The sequence below is a fragment of the Notamacropus eugenii genome, chromosome 3, assembly GCF_028372415.1.
Source record: "Notamacropus eugenii isolate mMacEug1 chromosome 3, mMacEug1.pri_v2, whole genome shotgun sequence".
In the NCBI taxonomy this organism is placed as follows: Eukaryota; Metazoa; Chordata; class Mammalia; order Diprotodontia; family Macropodidae; genus Notamacropus; species Notamacropus eugenii.
Window position 1 is genome coordinate 191,743,508 of NC_092874.1, and position 20,634 is coordinate 191,764,141.

The 20,634-nt window shown below is 39.2% G+C and overlaps 1 protein-coding gene across 1 annotated transcript; it reads right to left on the minus strand.

Annotated features, from left to right (window-relative positions):
- Positions 1-14,389: 14,389 nt before the first annotated feature.
- NANOG (Nanog homeobox) lies at positions 14,390-19,093 on the minus strand. The gene is made up of 4 exons (XM_072653679.1): positions 18,396-19,093; positions 16,325-16,599; positions 15,844-15,939; positions 14,390-15,427 (listed from the first exon to the last, which is right to left on the minus strand). The coding sequence occupies exons 1-4, from the start codon at positions 18,556-18,558 to the stop codon at positions 15,029-15,031; spliced, it is 933 nt and encodes a 310-aa protein (XP_072509780.1). The 5' UTR covers positions 18,559-19,093; the 3' UTR covers positions 14,390-15,028.
- Positions 19,094-20,634: the final 1,541 nt, after the last annotated feature.

Below are 20,634 nucleotides of genomic sequence, written 5' to 3' on the forward strand. Positions count from 1 at the left end.
AAAATATACTCAATAGGAAAGTATATGTAGAACCTATACAGAATTGTATGCAGTCGTGGGGAGGGAGGGGGGTAGTGGGGGGTAGGTGTGGGGGGGATAAAATCTCAATTGTATGGCAGTGATTGTTAAACATTAAAAAATAATAATAAAAAAAAAAGAAAAAGCTAAGGAAAGTAGAATAAACCCTATACACTAAAAAAAAAAAAAAAAAAAAAAGAAAATGATCCAAGACAATTCCAAAGGACCCATGATGAAAAGTGCTATCCTCCCCCAGAGAAAGAACTGATGAAATATGAGTATAGATTGAAGCATATATTTTTTACTTCATTTTCCTTGGAATTTTTTTGTATGTATTTTCTTTTGCAACATGGATGATATAGAATGACTTCACATGTATAATAGATATCGATATTACTTACCTTCTTAAAATGTGGGAGAGAGGCAGAAGAAGGAAATTTGGAACTTAAAATTTTGATAAATATAAATTTTTTCAAAAAATATCATTGGGAAATATTTAACAAAATAAATAAAAAATATTTTTAAAAATTCTATCCTCTCCTTTCCTCTTTTTCCTTCTTTCCTATCAATCACAGAAGTTGGAAAGGTTTTGATGTTACCTCCAACTCTTACCTGAAATGAATTCCCTCTTAAATGTCAATTACGAGTGTCATCCAGCCTTTGGTGCTTAAGAATGGTGGGTATGACTGAATAAATTTTTCTGGGAATGTAATGGAATATTATTGTGCCATAAACAGAGATATATATTGAAAAATTCAGAGAAACTTGGAAAGACACATGAAATGATGCAGAGTGAAATAAGTAGAACCAGGAGAACAATTTACACAGACTACAAAAATACACAGGAAAACAAGTTTGAAAGACTTCAGAATTCTTATCTATATGGTGACTAAGACTGATGATGAATTCTTCCTGCCTCATAGGATAGAGATGATGGGTTAGAGTTGCTGAATGAGATGTATTTTAGTCAAGGTCAGTATGTTTTTGTGTCAGTTTCTCTAAGTCTTGCCAAGTTTCTCTGAATTTCTTGTATTTGTTATTTCTTAGGGTGTAATAATATTCCTTTATATTCACATACTAAAATTTTGTTTAATTAAACCCCAATTGAATGCCACCCATCCTCCCAACGCGCACGCGCGCGCGCACACACACACACACACACACATACACACACAACCACCTGTTATTTGCTACCACTAATATTTTGGTATATATGAGGCTTTTCTTTCTGTCATTAACTTTCTTGGAGTATGTGTCTAGCAGGGTATGACATTTAATAACTTTTCTTACATAAACTCAAAATGCTTTTCAGAATAGGTACACCAATTCACAACTTCACTAATAGCATATTAATATATATGCATTCCCACAGTCTTCCCAACATTGGCTATTTTCATCTTTTATCACCTTTCCCAATTTTCTGGGTACCAGGTAAGACCTCAGAATTGTTTTAATTGGCATTTCTCTTATAATTAGTTATTTGGAGCACTTTTTCCTATTATTGATCATTTGCATAGTTTCTTCTGAAAGCTATTCATTTCCACTGACTCAATAGATTACTACTGAGGAATGACATGGATTTTTCGTGTTATATTCCTATGTATCTTGGATATCAGATATTCTATGCAAAGATGTTTGAACTCTTTAACAGTTTCTCTTCTAACTGAATTGGTTAGTATAAAAGCTTTTTAAAATTTTATGTAGTCAAAATTGTCTACTTTATTAAAAAAAAAAAACCTTCCTTTGGTTAAGCATTTTCCTCTTAGTCATAATTGTGAAAAGTACCTTCTTCTAATCTCTATCCTTTTTTAAATGCATCTTTCCATATTTAGGTCAAATAACTATTTAGAGTTTATTGTACATTTTGATGTAAGCTACTGATCTAAACCCAAGTACTACCACATTAATTTTTAGTTTTCCTGGTGGTTCTTGTCAAATGGAGAGTAGTTTATATTCTTTGGTTTGTTAAACACTGGGCTATACTATGATCATTTGCATTTGATTCTTGTTATCTAATCTGTTTCACTTACTTACTTTTCTTTTTTACCAGTAATCAAATAGTTTGGATTATTATTGCCTCAGAATATAATTTGAAATCTGAAAATACTCTGCCACTTTAAATCTTAGTGCATTTCTTTCATAATTTTACATTAGATTCTTAACCTTTTGTTTTTTCAAGTAAATTATGTTATTATTTTGTCTAGTTATGTAAAGTTTTGCAATACCCTGGTAGTTTAATTTGCAAAAGATTAAATCTGTAAATCAGTTTAGACAGTATCATTATTTGTATTATATTAATGCAGCCCAACCATGTACAATGAATATCCCTCTTAAAAACATAAGCCTTCTTTCATTTCCTTTTCTAAAAAAGGCTTCATTAATGTTTTTTCTTTTTATAAGTCATTTCTAGATATATTTGTCCCTCATAGCAATACCCATCTCCAACTATTTCTTCTCTTGTAACAAAGAGTAAAGTACCCATTTATTTATTTGTCTCTAGGGCCAAGATTGGTCATTATAATTACACAGTATTCAACTTTGTATTGTTGTTCTTTTTAATACAATTTCATTGTATGTTTTGTTTTCCTTGTTCTGCTTACTCATTTCATCTACTCCTATGGGGTTTCCCTTATTTTTTTTAAATTCCTTATGTTTGTCATTTCTTATGACACAATTATATTCCATTATATTTGTATACCACAATTTGTTCAATCATTTTCCTAGTTGATTAGCATCACTTAGTTTCCAGCAGTTTGCAAATGCAAAAAGTGTTACCGTGAATATTTTGAATGTGTGCAATTTTTCTTTCCATCTTTCGCTTCCTTAGGGCTATATGCCTAGCCCTGAGATTTCTGTGTTAATGGTTATGGACATTGTAGCCAGGTCTGGTGGAGTGGCCACAGGCTACTCTGTCTGCAGCCTGGATCAATGTGAAACCCATTCCAGCCCACACAGGAGAGCCCAGTATGCATAAGTCACAAAACTGAATGCTACAAACTAGGGCTTGTTTTGTTGCTCTATTGGTTGACAGTTAAGGGTCAGCCAACTACAGGCCCAGGGCCAGATTTGGCCAGCAGTCAGGTTTTGTGCTGCTAACACTTAAGAATGCTTTTTACATTTTAAAATACAATAAAACTTCATTTTATAATGTAAAAAACATTCTTGGTTAGGTGTTACAAAACTGGCAGCAGCCTAGATTTGGCCCTTGGGCTGGAAAAATGATGGAGAAAATGTTAATAATACAGATTAAACCGAAAAGTGTTGTCTGGGTACAAGTTTTTGTTTGAGACTTGGTTGTTAAGCATTTATGAGCACACTACCACTAGCCTGAGACCTTTCTGCAACAACAAAGTGTATACAGTATGAACTTCCCCTCATAGGTATGATCCATTCAGAGCGTAACGTTAGTAATACGTAGCATTACACTTACTATTCTAAAATGTCTTGGTAGCTCTAGGCTGTGACTCCCAACATCTGCCATTTCTAGATGTGTGGGCTCACTACAGGAAAAACACCAAAACAAAATGCTAATCCCTTGGGAAATACCTCCTTTACTGTTTATTTTGGGGAGGAAATTTGGATTCCTGCACCAAGGAAGAGAACAGGAGGAGACTTTAAAGATGACAGGAAGGCTTTGAGTAAACTAGTTCTTACCAATGGAAAACAAGGGCTTTCAAGGCATAAGAGTATGAGCAAAAGTACAGAAGTAAGGACAACATGGGACATACATGGGGCATGCCAAGTGGGTCAGTTCAGTTGGAGTATACCAAATATAGAAGAGGAATAGTATGAGACTGTGGAGAGCCTTGAATGCCAAGGTAAGGATTTTGAATTTTATTTGGTGGAATAAAAAGAACACTTAAAGAGAGTTAGAAGCAGAAGAACCAGGAGAACATTGTACACAGTTACAGCCTCATTGTGAAATGACTAACTTTGATAGAGTTGGTTCTTCTCAGCAATGCAAGGATCTAAGACAACTCCAAAAGACTCATGATGAAAGAACCCGAGAAAGAACTATGGAGCCCAAAGGCAGATCGAAGCACACTGGTTGCTCTCTCTCCTTTTTTTGTTTTATTTAGTTTCTTTCTTTTCATGGTTCTTCCCTCCTCCATGGTTATAATTCTTTTTAACATATAACATGAGTAATGTGAAAATATGTTTAATATGAATGTATATGTAGAGCCTATATCAGATTGAACCCCGTCTTGGGGAAGAGGGAGGGAGAGAAAATTTAAAACTCAAAAAATTGTGGAACTGAATGTTGTAAATTAAAAATAAATAATTTTTTTTTTTAAAAGAGCATCAGTAGAGGAAAGGATGTTAGAAGAGGAGTGGCATGATGGGATCTGGGCCAAAGGAAGATGAGTATGAGTTGGCCAGGGCAGGGGTATGGGGGCAGGGAACAGAAGCATGACTGATAAGGACACTACCTAATAATCCAGGTAGGTACTTACTGCATTAGGAAGGTAGCGTTAGGAATAGAAACATATGACGGAAGTAGAATCAATATGACTTGACAGCTGATTGACTATGATCAATGAAGGAAAAGACAAAGGTAATATCATTCCTGAATTCCTTTTCAATAGATTATTTATCATCCATTCAACATCAGAAACTGATAGGGTTTTATTAACAGAAATGACATGGAAGAAGATACATTACCATCTGTTTTACTGTTGTACCCTAAGGACCATGGGACCTTTCTGCTTGATTTAATAGCTGAAACCTTCAATGTTTTGGCAGCTAGTTGGTGCAGTGGAGAGCAGGGCCTAGAATTAGGAAGACCTGTGTTCAGATCCAGCCTCCAGCCTCTGACACTTAATAGTCATGTGACCTTGGCCAAGTCACTTAAGCTCTGTCTGCCTCAGTTTCTTCTACTATAAAATGGGAATAATGATAGCACCTACCTCCTAGGGTTGTTGTGAGGATCAGATGAGGTGCTATTTGTAAAGCGTTTAGCCGTGCCTGGCACAAAGTAGGCCAACACTTGCTCCCTTCTTATAAGGTGAGTTCCTTGTGTAGGAACTGTCTTTTCTGTTTGTATTTCCCACTTGGCATAGCGCTTTATAAATGCTTTTTCATTGCTTCACTCATGATAAATTCCATCTTTTCCTTCCTTCCTGCTACTCTAAAAGTGGAATAATGCTTCTCCCGACACAAAGGTACTGGGGTTCCCTGAATCAGTGGCTGCTCCTCATCCCTCTGTCTGGCACCATCCCTCACATGGTTTCCAAATCCCTGCAGAATGGAATGATTTATTTATAGGATACGCTTACTTTTAGTGATATATTTATTTATCGTGAAAACAAACAGAACCTGTAGAAATGACAAATACTCACCAGTGACCAAACTGTTCTGCAGAGGTCCGTATAAACTGCCCATCTTCCCGTGGCTTCCCATGCCTGCATTATAGAACGTTCCCTTGGCCTTTTCCTCTTGCAAAGTCATGTTACACGGACTCTGCTTGAAGGACTTTTCAGTTCCTAGAAGATGACACCTGAGGTACTTTACTGTTAATCTGGTGTCACACATCTTTCTTAGTTTCTAGGAGAACTCCACGCCTTATTCTCTACTTTAACTTTCTGTTTCGAGTGTGCCCAGCTGTGATGGGCAGGCCTGACGCTACCTACTATACCATTAGTTCAGGTTTGGTCTCAGGGATGTAATGAGGTCATTCAATAGTTAACAACAGGAAGTTCACTTAACCACAGCATAGACAGAATATTCAGGGATAACAAAGCATTTAGTGCGGACAGAAACACCCCTACCCCTCACCCCACATTTGTATAAGGAACAGTCTGATCAGCAGGGCAGGGTCTTAGGATTTAAAGGACCCAGACGCTGCAGATTACCCTAAGGTGACCTGGATGCCACTTGCATATAGCCAGAGGCTACTAGGAATCTGCATCAAAAGAGGCGTAGCCAGAGTCTTCACTGCCTGGGTCAAAACAGGCCAGGGGAACTGTTTTGTTACTTTTCTGGGAAAAAAAAGTGTTTAACCCACATGGTATAAGGAGAAAGAACCCAGATACACAGTCCTTGTTACACCTAGGGAGTAGCCCTCTCTTCCTCTAACAGTTCTGGCATCCACTTACCACCTCACAGGGACGTATCCAGACATTCAGAGTCCCTCAGGCTGGACAGTACCTTCCTATCTACTATGGGATAAGCCATTTCATTTCTCTTAGCCTCAGTATTCTCATCAGCAAAATAGGCACAATACCAGGACTACCTCTGGTACAGCCTGACATCATTATTATGAAGTTCAAATGATACAAAGAGCTTTAAGGACAATATAAAATATCATTCTTCCCTATGCAAACATCTGAACATGTGTTCGAATGGGTAAGACACTGATCAGACTGGGCACTACTTGAACCCAGGTCCCTGTGCTCAGGAAGCTTATGGCCTTGGTGGGAAAAATAAGGCATAAAAAGACATACATATCTCATACTCCTTTCAGGTGTCCCATGCTCCAGTCAAACTGGACTACCTACTGTTTCCACTTTTTTATGGCACCGCATCTTTGTGAACCTGTCCTTTAACCTAAAATGGCCACCCTCCCCCTCCCCTACATTCCCTTATCCCTAACCATCCTTCTAGACTTAGCCAGAAGGCCACTGCTTCCAGGAAAGCCTTGCATTGATTTTCCTGTTGAGAAATGACTTCTCCCTCCTTGAATTCTCATAGCACAGTTCCACACTTAGGCATTTATAATCTCTTAGGCTCTCTTTCTATGTCTCCAACTTAATTATATATTCCCTCAAGCCAGAGACCACACAGCATCACTTTTCTTTGTATCTCTCAGTATACAGTATGTCTTCTACATAATTGTTTAATTGAAACAAAAATAATTCCCAGTTGCACATAATATCTTAAATTTGGATGTTTTACAATATTCAAAGCACTTTCATATCCATTATCTCTTTTGATCAGCTGAAAATCTCTTGGGCAGGGAAAAGCCTCAGGTTTGGTTTTGTTTTTCTAATAGCTGGGAAAACAAGGTTCATGGAGGGTAAGTGACTAAGGCCACAGGTTAGTAAGTAGCATAGATGAGACTAGGAACTATCCAAAAGTTTCTTTCCATCTCTTATCAATGCTCTTTTTTAGTTGATCTATGGTGATCATAAATAATTACTCAACTTTCCAGAATAGTATCAATGTCAAGAAAAGAATATTTTAATGGAGTTTTCTTTATTTTTTTTAAAAATAACTTTTGTCAGAAAGCATTGATTTTGGCTCAGAAAAGATGGTCAAGTACAGATATTATTTGTATAATTTCATAAATATCTCATTTGATCTTCAATACAATCCCATCTGGTAGGTACTACAGGTATTCTAATGCAAACTTGTAAGTGGTATGTGAATTTCAGCTATTAACATCATCATCACTATTTTATAGATGAGAAAACTGAGGTTTAGAGATCAAGTCATTAGCCCATTATCACATATTTCAAATTTCTTCTCTGACTCCTAGTAAGTGATTTTTCCACTATTTATGGCAGTCATTCCTTCTCTCACTCCTCCTAATAACAGTACATTAGTATGGGCAAAAGTGCTGGGAGAAAAATTATTTTAAATAATATATTTTTACATTCCATACCCGGACCTTCTTCAACACCCAAGACAGTGAGGCAATAAAGTTCATATTTGTTGTTCAGTTATGTCCAACTCTTTGTGATCTCATCTGGAATTTTCTTGACAAAGATACTGGAATGATTTACTATTTTGTTCTCTAGCTCATTTTATAGATGAGGAAACTGAGGCAAACAGGGTGAAGGGCCTTGCCCAGGGTCATACAGTTAGTAAGTGTCTAAGGCCAGATTTGAACTCAGGAAGATGAGTTTTCCTGACTTTAAACCCAGCATTCTTTTTATTTCACCACCTAGTCTCCCAATGAAGTTCATTAGCTAACTTGATTTGTCATTACAAAAGATAAAAAAGTTGGCCTTACAGTTATTTTTGAGGTTATAGTGGTTCAGAGAGAGCGGTAAAAACATGCAACTGTATTTCCTAGCAATATTTTTTGTGGCAAAGAACTGAAAAGAGAGTGAATGTGTGTCAATAGGGGAAATGGAATATTATCACATAAACATGATAAATTCAGGGGAAAATGGTCAAATTTTTATGAACTAATACAAAACTAAACAAGCAAATCAGGATACCACCATGTACAATGCCTTTGATAATGTAAATGAAAACAAAAAGTAATTTTAAAGACCTTAATTCATCTCAGAAAATGACTTGATGGGAGGGTGGGTGCATCCATGGTAAAAGACACGGTCACTGCACTGGATGATTTTACTTCACTAGCTTTTGTTATAAGAGAAAATTCAATGAAACGGTGGAAGGTATATCCAGTATCCAAAAATAAATGTGACACAAAAATAAAAGGCAGAAGATTACATTAAAAGCCAATTGTGACTGTGTGTATGCTCTAATGTGAAGCTGGACACAGATTAAAAGTTGGGGCTTTTCATTTCTACAGTGATTGCTTGTGTGGGATATCATCACCTTCCCCCATGAGAATTGTGTAGTTGACAATCAGTTTCTTTTCCCCCCCCATATTTAATTCTTTTATTATTATGTAAAAGGTAACAAAATATACAGAACAAAACTTTCTTTTTAAAAATGTTACAACCCACATTTATTATAATTGATATTTATATATAAATAATACTCTATAGCTGATCATTAATTAAGTCGGTGTATAACATATTAGGTGTATAGAAATTCAAACTGTCGTGCACAATAAGGTACCTGATAACTGTTTGTCTAGACATGAGACTGAATTTTGAATTTTAGCCTCTACTTGGTTGGAGGACACTACAATTTCAAAATTTGTAATTAGATAAACTTTTTGTTTTCTTTAAAGAGAAGCAACATAGATAGTCCTTTGTTCTCTAATAAGCAGTGGAAGACTTGGATTCAAGTTCCACTTCAGACTCGTACTTTGGGGCCCTAAGCAAGTGACTTAACTTCTCAGTGCCCTAGGCACTGGGATCTGCTTCGGTGGGTTTCCTCAGCAGAAATTCCCAACACTGATAAAATCATAGATCTCAAACCCCCAAACTCTGAAGAGACTTATTCTTCTAAGCCAAGTCTTCCACCTCTAATTGTCCAAAGGATCACATTGTTTCTCATCCTTCATTTTCAGAGAACCAGTGGTGTTATAAGGTGATGTCTTGACTTGAACTTAAATTGGATTTGAGTGAGGCAGAGTTGCACTAAGCCATCAGCCTCTCTCTTCCTGAGTCGATGAAGTACAGAAGCAAGACATCAGGCAGGACGACTGGCAATGGCCTTCGATGCAATGGATGACCTTAGCTTCTTTGATGTCTCACCATAAGATCATATATCTAGAGCTGGAAGGTCAGCCAGTTGATCAAAAAGCAATTATTAAGGTCTATGTGCCGGGCAATGACTACAGCACTGGGGAGTTAAATGAGATGGTCCCTGCTCTCAAGCTCAGATTCTAATCAGGGAGAAAACACACAAAAATTACATATACTCTCTCTCTCTCTCTCTACACACACACACACACACACACACACACACACACACACACACACACACACACACACTATACTCAAAGCTACACCTTATGTACAAATAAGAAACCTTAGAAGTTGAATCCAACCTCCTCATATACAGATGTGGAAAGTGTGGCACTAAAATGAGATTAGAATCCCGATCTATGATAGGTTTTATTCCAACTAAGATTTTCCTCCCTCTAAGACTGATCTCGAATTTACTATTCCCCAACTGGCTTCACTGCAATAGGTAGGGGTTAAGCCTGGAGGAAGGGAATGGAGTGGGAAAGTCAATGGAAATTATTTAGATTTTTTTTTTTTTTACATCAGAAGCCCTAATATGAAATCAGTCAGGCAATAAGCATTTACTAAGTACCTACTATGTGCCTGGCACTGTACTAAGCTTAGCTTGGGGTATAAACACAGGTAAAAATCCCTGACCTCAAGGAGCTCAGTCTAATGAGACATGTAAGAAATTATGTACAAACAAGACATGTACAGGGCAAATTGGAGATTATGTTGTGGGGTGGGGGGAAAGGCTTACTAGCATTAAAGGGGATCTGGATGTGCTTCTTCCAGAAGGTGGCATTTTAGGTCTGATTTAAAGGATTCGGGGAAGCCAGAAGGCAGAGAAGAGGAACAAAATTCCAGGTATGGAAGATAGCTAGTAAAAAAGTGAAATTACAATATGGAAGGCTGTATAAGAAAAAAAAACCCAGTAAGGAGGCCAGTGCTAGTAAACTTTTCAAAATAATGTTCATTCATATTTGTATGCTAGCTGTGAACTGATTCTGGCTTGTAAAGACAAGCAGGAGCCAGAGAACCTGGGTCCAAGTCCTAGTTTTGCCCTGTGCTGTGACCTGGGAAGTGAATTTCTCTTAGGTCCTCTTGGGCTGATTGTCTCCTGCACCTTTCTGACTCCATTTGTGTCATTTCCTGGTCTTGACCCAGGGGTGTCCTGCCCGATCCAGGTCCAGCACCCTATTCACTGTCATCCATCTTTAATGTCATGATCAAAGGTCTGCAATTTACCCAAGTCAGATACAAACACTACTGGCTCTGTTGTTTCTTAATCCCTCTGGGCCTCAAGTTTTCTAGATATAAAATGGGGCTAATAAATACTACTTGTGCAGCCTTTCTCATTGGGTTGTTACCATGCCTTTCTTTTTTTCCCTCCTGGCAGAAAGCCAAAATAATCCAGGTAAAACAGAGGACTGCAAAAGAACAATATTTGGGAAAGAAAATCTGGTTTTCACCTGCCCTGGCGATGGGAAAGGAATCCGGATCTATAATCTTAAAGATACATCCTTCTAAGGCAGGGATAAAACACATGGAGTTTGAGGCAGTCTCTTCAAAGGAACAACATTAATAGTGTTTGACACTCCTCATAACACTGCTAAGGAGAGATGAAGGACCAGAAGTCATTTGCCTATAATCTTACAATTAGACTGATCTCCTGGGTTTTCGGTTTCCATTATACCCCATTGACTCTAAATTTCAACTGATTTATGGGTATGATGGGACCATTTTTTAAAAGCAGTTCTTAAATTTTAATAAATATATATCTATTCATATATTTTTCATATATACATATGAAATTCATATATTTACTCATATACTTTACTTTCTTTATAATGCTGTGAAATGGGCAGCACCAATCATCTTTTTTTGTTTGTTTTGGTTTTTGGTTTTTTTTTATTAATTTATTTAACTTTTAACATTCATTTTAACAAAATTTTGGGTTCCAAATTTTCTCCCCTTTTGTCCCCTCCCCCCCCAAACACCAAGCATTCTAATTGCCCCTATGACCAATCTGCTCTCTCTTCTATCATCCCTCTCTGCCCTTGTCTCCGTCTTCTCTTTTGTCCTGTAGGGCCAGTTAACTTTCTATACCCCTTTACCTGTATTTCTTATTTCCTAGTGGCAAGAACAGTACTCGACAGTTGTTCCTAACACTTTGAGTTCCAACTTCTTTACCTCCCTCCCTCCCCACCCCTTCCCTTTGGAAGGCAAGCAATTCAATATAGGCCAAATCTGTGTAGTTTTGCAAATGACTTCCAGAATAGTTGTGTTGTGTAAGACTAACTATATTTCCCTCCATCCTATCCTGTCCCCCATTACTTCTATTCTCTTTTGATCCTGTCCCTCCCCATGAGTGTCAACCTCAAATTGCTCCCTCCTCCCCGTGTCCCCCCATCCATCATCCCCCCCACCCTGCTTATCCCCTTCTCCCCCACTTTCCTGTATTGTAAGATAGGTTTTCGTACCAAAATGAGTGTGCATTTTATTCCTTCCTTTAGTGGAATGTGATGAGAGTAAGCTTCATGTTTTTCTCTCACCTCCTCTCTTTATCCCTCCACTAATAAGTCTTTTGCTTGCCTCTTTTATGAGAGATAATTTGCCCCATTCCATTTCTCCCTTTCTCCTCCCAATATATTTCTCTCTCACTGCTTGATTTCATTTTAAGATACGAGCCCATCCTCTTCAGTTCCCTCTGTCCACTCTTGTCTCTATGTGTGTGTGCGTGTGTGCATTTGTGTGTGTGTAATCCCACCCAGTACCCAGACACTGAAGTTTCAAGAGTTACAAATATTGTCTTTCCATGTAGGAATGTAAACAGTTCAACTTTAGTAAGTCCCGTATGACTTCTCTTTGCTGTTCACCTTTTCATGCTTCTCTTCATTCTAGCACCAATCATCTTATCCCTGTTTTATAGGTAACTAGATCAAACTGACCAAAGAAGGGTTAAGGCCATTAATTTCAGTTGCTTTTCCATGCCAGCTTCCTGCCCACCTTTTCCTAGGCATATTTTCTAAGGTGGAAAATTCCTTTGTATGTTGTCAGACAGTTACTTAGCATCAGCTACTCCAAATATAAAGTCCAAAAAGTAATTACTAAAGTGGTAGCAATCTTCCATAATCCAGCCAACAAATCTGTGAAGTGGACAATTGAGACAAAAGCTACTGGAGAAAGATATGGGAAGAGAAAGGAGAAATGTGGGAAAAGCTTAATATCTCAATTATTTCCCTAGAGTTGAATCTAAATTAGCCTATATTAACCTATTAAACATGTAGCTTCCAGATCATTAACTCCCTGGGTATAAGGCATGGCACTTTTGCTCATGTGGATTTAAGACTTCCCCTATCCTCATTGGTCTCATCATCAAGCTAGTTTAGTCCCAGCTTTTTCACAGACTTGCTGTTGAGAACTAACCTCACCAGGTCACTGAAATACGCACCTGAATGGGCTAGCTTTCAAGGCCCAGACTTACCTACCACCTCATCTGCTCTCCATTTCTACACTTTCCCAAAAGCCTTCAATAGCTTACTCCTGGTTCCAATTAATTAACTTTCCATGTATTTTAAAGTAACATCATTTTTAAACTAACTTTTCTTTAGACATTTTATTTTTCTTCTACTGTTTTAGGGTTATGCATTAGAAAACCAATTAGGTACAGTAATTGCAAAAAATTTCCAACATTTTCCTCCTCCTTTATTCTTGCTTAAACTAGGTAAACAGGATCTCAAGTGTTGATTGTCATATGTACTCAGCCCTGCCTTTAAGCTCCATCATTGGGCTTTTCCATATTTACATTACTGAAGGGGTAGGGGCTCACAATCTGGTTTTTCTAGCCTTTAAGTATCTACCTTAGTTCCAAGTCAAGGTGCCAGCAGCTCTGGAACAGTTTATTAAGTAGGATTAATTTGGTCAGCATAGAGGCAGCCTACTGGTTGCAAGGGCACAGAATCAGGAAAGTCAAATTCCCTGGGGCTTTGCCTTTAGGTTAACTCCCACATAAGGTTTGTGTCCTCATGAATAAAATGCGAGGCTCAGATTCAATCTAATTCTTTCCAAGCTATATTCTATGCTTCTCCCCAAAAGTCCTAAACACATTAACAACTGCATGTCAATTTGAGAGGCAGACTAAAAACTCCAGGTTACCTGACTTAATAGGAAAATCTAATCCGGTTTGAAACTAGATTGCTGGATTTTAGACCCTGTACCCAAAGCGAATAGTACTGAGCTTAAAAAGAGAAGACAGACACTTAAAAGCATAGCTTAAAATCAAACAAACATCAATTAACATGGGAAAGGCTTTGAGTCATTTAGGTAAAATTTGAAAACCTTGTCAAGTCTGAGCTTTTCTTTGTGGCTAGAAGGTTTGGGTGAACCCAGGTTGGGACATTTGTCATGCAGATTAAGCAGGCCATTTTCCAGAGGACCAGCTGAGAAAAGGATTAAAAAAAAAAAAAGAGTAGCTGCTATTCAAGAACTAAGTGCACTGCTCTGGAAGCAGTGACTAGGTATAACAAACTAGACATGTTCAAATTAAATTATGACTGCAGAAGAGATGGGAAATGTAAGCATATATATAACTGAACAAATGATATGGTCAAACGAAAAAGTGACATGATGGCAGAAGAGATAATTTACAAACAGCAAGACGGGAACTTCTGATTTCATTGGGACAGTTAATTTCCAAATGAAGGTCTAGCAGTGCTTTCTCGACAAAGTACAGTCTTGGAGTTGCCCAGAGCAGGGCACAGTTTGAGTGATTTCCTCAGGGTCACACACATTACCACCATAAAAAAGATGTTCAGTAGTTCAAGTGTCACCCAATAGTATATCATACCAAAAAAGTAGGACTATCTGGGCTAGTTATTTACAACTCTTAAAGTGATCAGTCCATTAACAGTAACAACCAAATTGGCATCAATATTTCAAATGAGCTTTTCAGATTTTCAATGAAATTCATATCTCTGTAGGGAAAATATCAGTGTAAAGGGTCCTGTATACTTTTTAGCTTTCTGTTCTGGAAAGGTAAAGGCCAAGCCAAGTCAAATGAACAAGTATTTATTAAGGAGCTTACTATGTACCTGGTACTGTGCTAAGCACTTCAGATACAAAGAAAGGTAAAGGATGGTTTCTGTCTTCAAACGAGCTCACAATCTAATAGGAGAACATGCAAACAATTATGTACAAATAAAACATATACAGGGATAAATGGGGGGGATAATCTCAGAGGGAAGGCACAAATGTGAACTTATATCTATTTCTATTAAAAGAATATATTAATAATAAAAATTAAGAAAGACAATTAGCTTTAACTATCCTACACCACAGTTTTAACCAAAACCCTAATTTTAAAACAGAAAGGCATCAAATCCCACTGATCTGCCTTTCTCATTACATGCTTTTTCATCCCTTTTTTCTTCAACTGATACTGTTTAGATCAGGATTCTAAAGCTTAGTCTTCTTTCTATATACAGTCTAACAGCGTCTAAACCTGGAGCCAGCCAGCAAAATCTAACGAGGATAGTGACCTTCTGCATGTAAGATATGTCTTCAATCATATAAACCAACCAATCACAACAGTCATATAACAGAGATACTAAAAAGACAGAAAAAGAAACCAGTGGTAAAGAGCCCTGGAAAGAGTACTTTTTTTGTGGGGGGGGGGAGATTAACTGCCCAGATTATGACTGGAATATAGGTAGCCCACTGGGATCTAAGAATTGTGTTGGAGCATCACTGACTGGCCGGTAATCACAGTCCTCTTGTGGCTTGCTGTGGGTCAGCTGCATGTTCATGGAGTAGTTTGGGAGATATTCCACAGTGTGGGGGGCATTAAAACTCACAGTCTGTGGTTTCATAGAATATACCTCACTAGTATTATTTCCAAAGGTAGCCCCCAAGTCACTGGCAGGGTAGGGGTGCTGAAACATCTGGTGTTGATAGGCACCCTCTCCACCATTCTGGAACTGGTTATTCCAAGTCTGGTTGCTCCATACTGGAAGGTTTCCAGAAGGATTCATCATATAGTCCTGCTGAAATGGAGAGTAGAAGCTAATGTACTCCCCAAGAGCCGATCCATTCTGAAAGAAAAGTAGAACCTTATAAAATAGGAGTACTTTGACTTCAGAACTCTTGTCATGAGAACATGACATTCAAAGCAGCGATAAAGTAGATGCCACTGTAGAGGTGGTGAACTACAGGTGAAGAATGAGTTAAGATCCTAAAAGTGTTAGTGCAGGTTGAAACTAAGAATTCCCCTTTATTTTCATATATGGACAAAGAATGCCATGTTGATTTCTCTTGCCTGGCTATACTTATTTGTTGCCAGGAAAGGTTATTTTAATAAGTAAGTCTTAGGAGAGAGTGGGGGAGAGGGAGGGGAGGGAGAGAAGGAAGGAGAGAGTTAAACTCAAGTGGACACCAATAAATGCTAAGAAACCTTGAAAACCAGTATTATGCCATTATGCTGAAGGGACAAGGCTTTTCTTTCGCTTACCTGAACCACACTCATACTGCTGCCATTCTTGGACCACATGGTGTCTTTCTGCCATCTCTTTGACTTCATTCTCTGGTTCTGAAACCAAGTCTTGACCTGAATGAAGGAGGAGACAAATATTAATCTACAGATTTTCTTGAGAAGAAAAGACTGTGCTTACTTCTAACAGTCACAGTGCATTGGATCTAAGAGAAACGACAAAATTTTCAGGGAACGTCTCTGGTCCCAGGATGCAGAGCTGGACCCTCATTTCTCCATTCCCTGATTCTAAATGACCTTTCCATATTCCCCTTATGCTAATGTCTTTCATCTGTTGATTATCTCTATTTTATCACTATGTTCGTATGTGTTTTTTCCACCATTATACGGTGAAATTCCTGAGAGCAAAGATAGTGTGTCTTGTCTGTATTCCCACCTAAGCTCAGCACAGTAGATGCCTCTTGATTGAATGACCTATCTCACCAATTCCTTAAACATTTACCTGTTTGTAAGTAAGGTTCAAATTCTCAGCCACGTTTCGGATCTGTTGAGGACTGAGGTATTTTTGCTCCACGAATCTACTGCTGAGTACATTTAGTTGAGCCTGAGAGAACACTGTCCTCATTTTAGGTTTTTTGACCAGGCTCTGATCTTCTTTTCCCTGATGGATCTTGGCCTTGTTCTGGGAGGAAAGGTTATTTGAAGTCGGGCTAGTGGCAGAGTCAGGAATATCTTGAATAAACATATCCATGGACGAAGAAGGAGCAGGAGAAATTGCTAAATGGTGAGAAAAAAACAAAGTAAGAACTTTCTGCCACTGACAGAAATTATTACATCTCTTAATAATATTGTACCTATCTTTTTTAAACATTCATCACCCACAATAAACTAAATTTTAAGTTTCTCAGGAGCTACAAATCTTTGAAGAATGAAATAATTTGCTCTCAAAACTTCCTTTCTCAAAAAAAAAAAAATCCAAAACCCCCTGAACAAATATGGTTAAATAACCCAGTTGCACAGGGACAAGGAGAATGCCTAACAAAACATCTCAGGACATATTTTTCTAGCAAACAACACAATCCAACTGAAACCTCGGTATAGCCTTGATCAATTCCCCTAAACAAAGTTAACAAATTCTCCCTTCAACCAACCTCTTACTGCTTTTCCCCTAAGAGAATTTTTCTTTACCTTTGACATTCTATGGCCATGATGAATTACTACTCGGTTTAAATTTGGGTCATACCTTTGAATTCTTTAATAAATGTATCTCCAAGTGAGGGGTGGCAAAGCAAAATCCCTCTACCAATGCAGATCAACACCTTTTCGTACTTAGTCCTAATTGGGCAACTGGGGTTAAGTAAATTGGGTCAGAAGTAGGTCTTGAGTCCCAGATCAGCTTTTCACACACCTTACCACCTAGCTTGAATAGTTCCAGGATTTCTCAGTTTCAACCAGTTCCTCTTTTATATAGCCACAGTTAAGCCATTTTTGGTTCACCTGCGCCACTACTTATCCCTTTTCTAGTAGGCCTAAGAAAAAGCAGCACTACTACCCCAAACAGTCCAATACTATCTAATAATCCTTCTAGCGTTTGAATTATTCTCCCTTCCCACAAACGTTTCATGTTAACTAAGATAAAAAAATACCTTATTTAAAATTGAAATTCGAGTTAAGAATCGTAGGTGTAGTGCTAGAATGGTCCTTGTCATCTTGTTCCCTCCACCCCCCATTTTACACGTGAGGAAACAGAAGGCAGAGACGCCACTTGATTTCCCAAAGTCATACAGGAAATAAATAAGGGGCAGACTTGAACCTCAAGCCTACAGAGCCCAGAATCAGGCCCTTGTCCATGCCACCATACCATCACATTGTTTATTATGCTGTAAGGCGCTCAGCACAGTGCTTGTGTGCCTTCTCCCTGTCTTTCCTGCTTACTTAACCAGGTGCCATCCTGACCAGCCCATAGGAATAACCATTAGTAGAGCAAATTAGTGGAAAACAGGCCACTGCTAAAAGGAGAGCTTACTTCGTCCACCTGGGCAATCCAATTCAACCAGTATTCTTTCCAGAAAACCCCTACTATGAGTAAAGCACTGCTCTGGGCGCTTGGTTACCTTTGTAACCTACTCTCAGGGAGCTTATAGTCTACAAAAAAAAATCTCCCACTCTCAAGAAGCTTATGCACTACAAACACATATAAGGATATAAAGAATAAACAAATGGAAGTAAGTTCAAACAAGAGGAGAATGGCGGTGCCCCAGAACTATTCTAGGCTGTGCCTCTGTCTTGTTTGTTAAGCCTTGGACGCTAGGCCCCAGGAGTTCCACTGGCATCAGCATACTAAGTTAAAAACGGGATTGCCTATTTAAAAGGTTGGGACCTTGTCACTGCAGAAATAAATTCGGGGGCCCATAGAGTTCTTCATGGGGGGGGGGGGGGAGTTGATGGAGGCTCAGCCAGAATCATTCTCCAAAAGCGGGAGATGGAAGCAAGAGAAACTCCTGTATCCTGCCCCTATCCTTGAGGGAAAGGACTTTGGGTGCTGGTCGGGCGCGTTGGAGAGGGGGGCTCACCTGTGTTTGGCTGGAGCTTTTCCGGACTTTGGAAATTAGAGTAAGGGTTTGGGGTGGTAAATGGCTCTGGCTGGGACGCGGAGATCCAGGGGTTGTAAGGGCAGTTGGCATCGCCTTCGGGCCGGCAGGACTGGCATGGCTGCGAGTGTGAGCTGGACGTCATGTTTTAGGAGAGATGCTGTACGGGCAGGCTCCAAGGTGGGCAGTCGCAATAAGTCCAGGAGCAAAAGCCTTGAGTGTACGCTAGGCACAGTGCGTAGCAGAGGAAGAAACGCTCTACAAATGCGAAAGGGTCTTTCAGTTACAAACTGGAAAAGAGACTCCCAAAGGCCGAAGGTGGGGTCCGACCGGGGGATACCGGCCCAAACAGGAGGGTGTGAACTTGTATCTGTGAGCCGGCCTTTTTATACCGCTTCCCCTCACCTGGTAATCCTGCCCGCTGGGTTCCCCAAGGCCATTATCATGAAAATGGACAGTGGATAGAAAAGGTGGGGTCTGAGGCTGGACAGTTTCGAGAAGATGTGGGAGCCAAGGAAGACTTAAGCCTCCCCGGAAACTGGGAGGAAAGAGTATTAGAAAGCCAGGAATACTTCTTTAATGAAAACCCCAGTTTTCCGCTCAAGTGAATCGGTTCCACGAACTCTTAACACTCTGGTGATCCTCCGCCCCCCTCCAAAAAACCCCCTCACACCTGGTGTGGTGAATGGAAGGCATTAGTGGTTAATGAAAAGTAAACCGGCGGAGAACAAAATGTATCATACTTAGCGCAGAATCGTCACAAAGTGTCAACTCTTTGAATGTTCAACCTGTAGTCTAGTAGGACGGACTCAGGATTAAACTGATCTTCAGCACTTCTTTTGTACGCTTTTTATCTTTTTCTTTTCTATTCGTCCCTTCATTTCTCTGCCCATGGGGGTGGGGGGGAAGTGGTCGAAAAACCCAGACACCTACCCCTCCCCCCTCCATGTGCAGATGGAAAATTCACTCAAAACAATTTATTGAGCACATATTAAGTGCAATGCATTGTGTTGGAGAAACACAGGAAAAACCTCAAACTCCAGGAGCTAACATTCTATTAGGAAGTAACATTTGGGGGGATAAGCAGATTTTGTTGGGGAGGGGGTGAGTGCTGGTATGAACTCCGCTGGGAAGGATGGTAGTTGATGGAAGGACTCCTGTTTTCTAGGCACCGCGGGAGTGTCTTTGCGACTGCATGGAGATTGGAGAGGAAAAGATGTACAAAGAACGGAAAGGCCAGTTTGGTTGAAAAAGTGTATGATAAAAAAGAAAAAGTGTATAACAGAGAGAAGTGTGCATTAATAATAATGGTCAATATCTATATAATATGTTGGTTTGCAAAGTGACTTCCTTACGTGTTACGTCATTTATTCTTCACTACAACTCGGGGAGATAGGTGCTATTTCTTATCTTTATTTTATGGATCAGGATTTGAAGGCTGGTCTTCCGGATTCCAAGTTCAGCCCTCAAGCTACTTCAAGGGCCCTACCCCTGCCCGAAATTACCTAGCAACCAACCTGGAAGCAGACTTGAGCCCGACGACCAAGTGCTTAGATGCTAAAGCTAACACTTTATGTGGTAACTTACAATTACAGGTATAGATCCTGCCCTCCCACTTTTGCCCGAATCCCTACCCAGTCTTTAAAACCCAACTCAAAAGCAGCCTTCCGCCTCCCTCCCCATAAATTCTCCACCTGACTTTCCTCCTCTGACCTCACATAGCACTTTGTTTTGCAAATTACTTTTGCACTTGTGACCCAGCATTGTGTATTATAGTTACACTTTAAGATTCTGGTTAGCCAGAATTTTATTTTTTGTTCCCCTTTTCTATCTTCCCGCAGCACTGTGTGGGGTGCATCCTGGACACGGAATACCTGATTTGATTTGATTTCATTGAGAAATACATGTTTTGGGCAATGCTGAGAAGCAGGGATTCTCCCACATGGGATACCATTTGGTAACACCCCTATCCCATTATTTAATTTGGAAATGAACTTCTAAAAAATAACAGTCCTATGAATTCTGATGGAAAGCATCTTTACAATTAGGATACTGGATCAGATCTCTAATCTGATAGATGAGCCTAAGAAGAGGCTAAACAACAGAGGGTTAAGAGGTGAGGTAGGGGGGGAGGGGTGGAGTCTGAGATCTGGAGGTTAGCCCCAGATGCAATTTTGCATTAACACCAAGTCTAGGTCAACATTTGCCTTTGGTTTCTTCA

Bases quoted from the DNA above. Each gene is read 5' to 3' on its own strand.
- NANOG (XM_072653679.1), bottom strand. From the start codon at position 18,558: ATGACGTCCAGCTCACACTCGCAGCCATGCCAGTCCTGCCGGCCCGAA. The intron at 16,600-18,395 runs GTGAGCCCCCCT...CTCACCATTTAG, and splicing joins AAAGCTCCAGCCAAACACAG to CAATTTCTCCTGCTCCTTCT. The intron at 15,940-16,324 runs GTAAATGTTTAA...TCCTTCATTCAG, and splicing joins TGAACCTTACTTACAAACAG to GTCAAGACTTGGTTTCAGAA.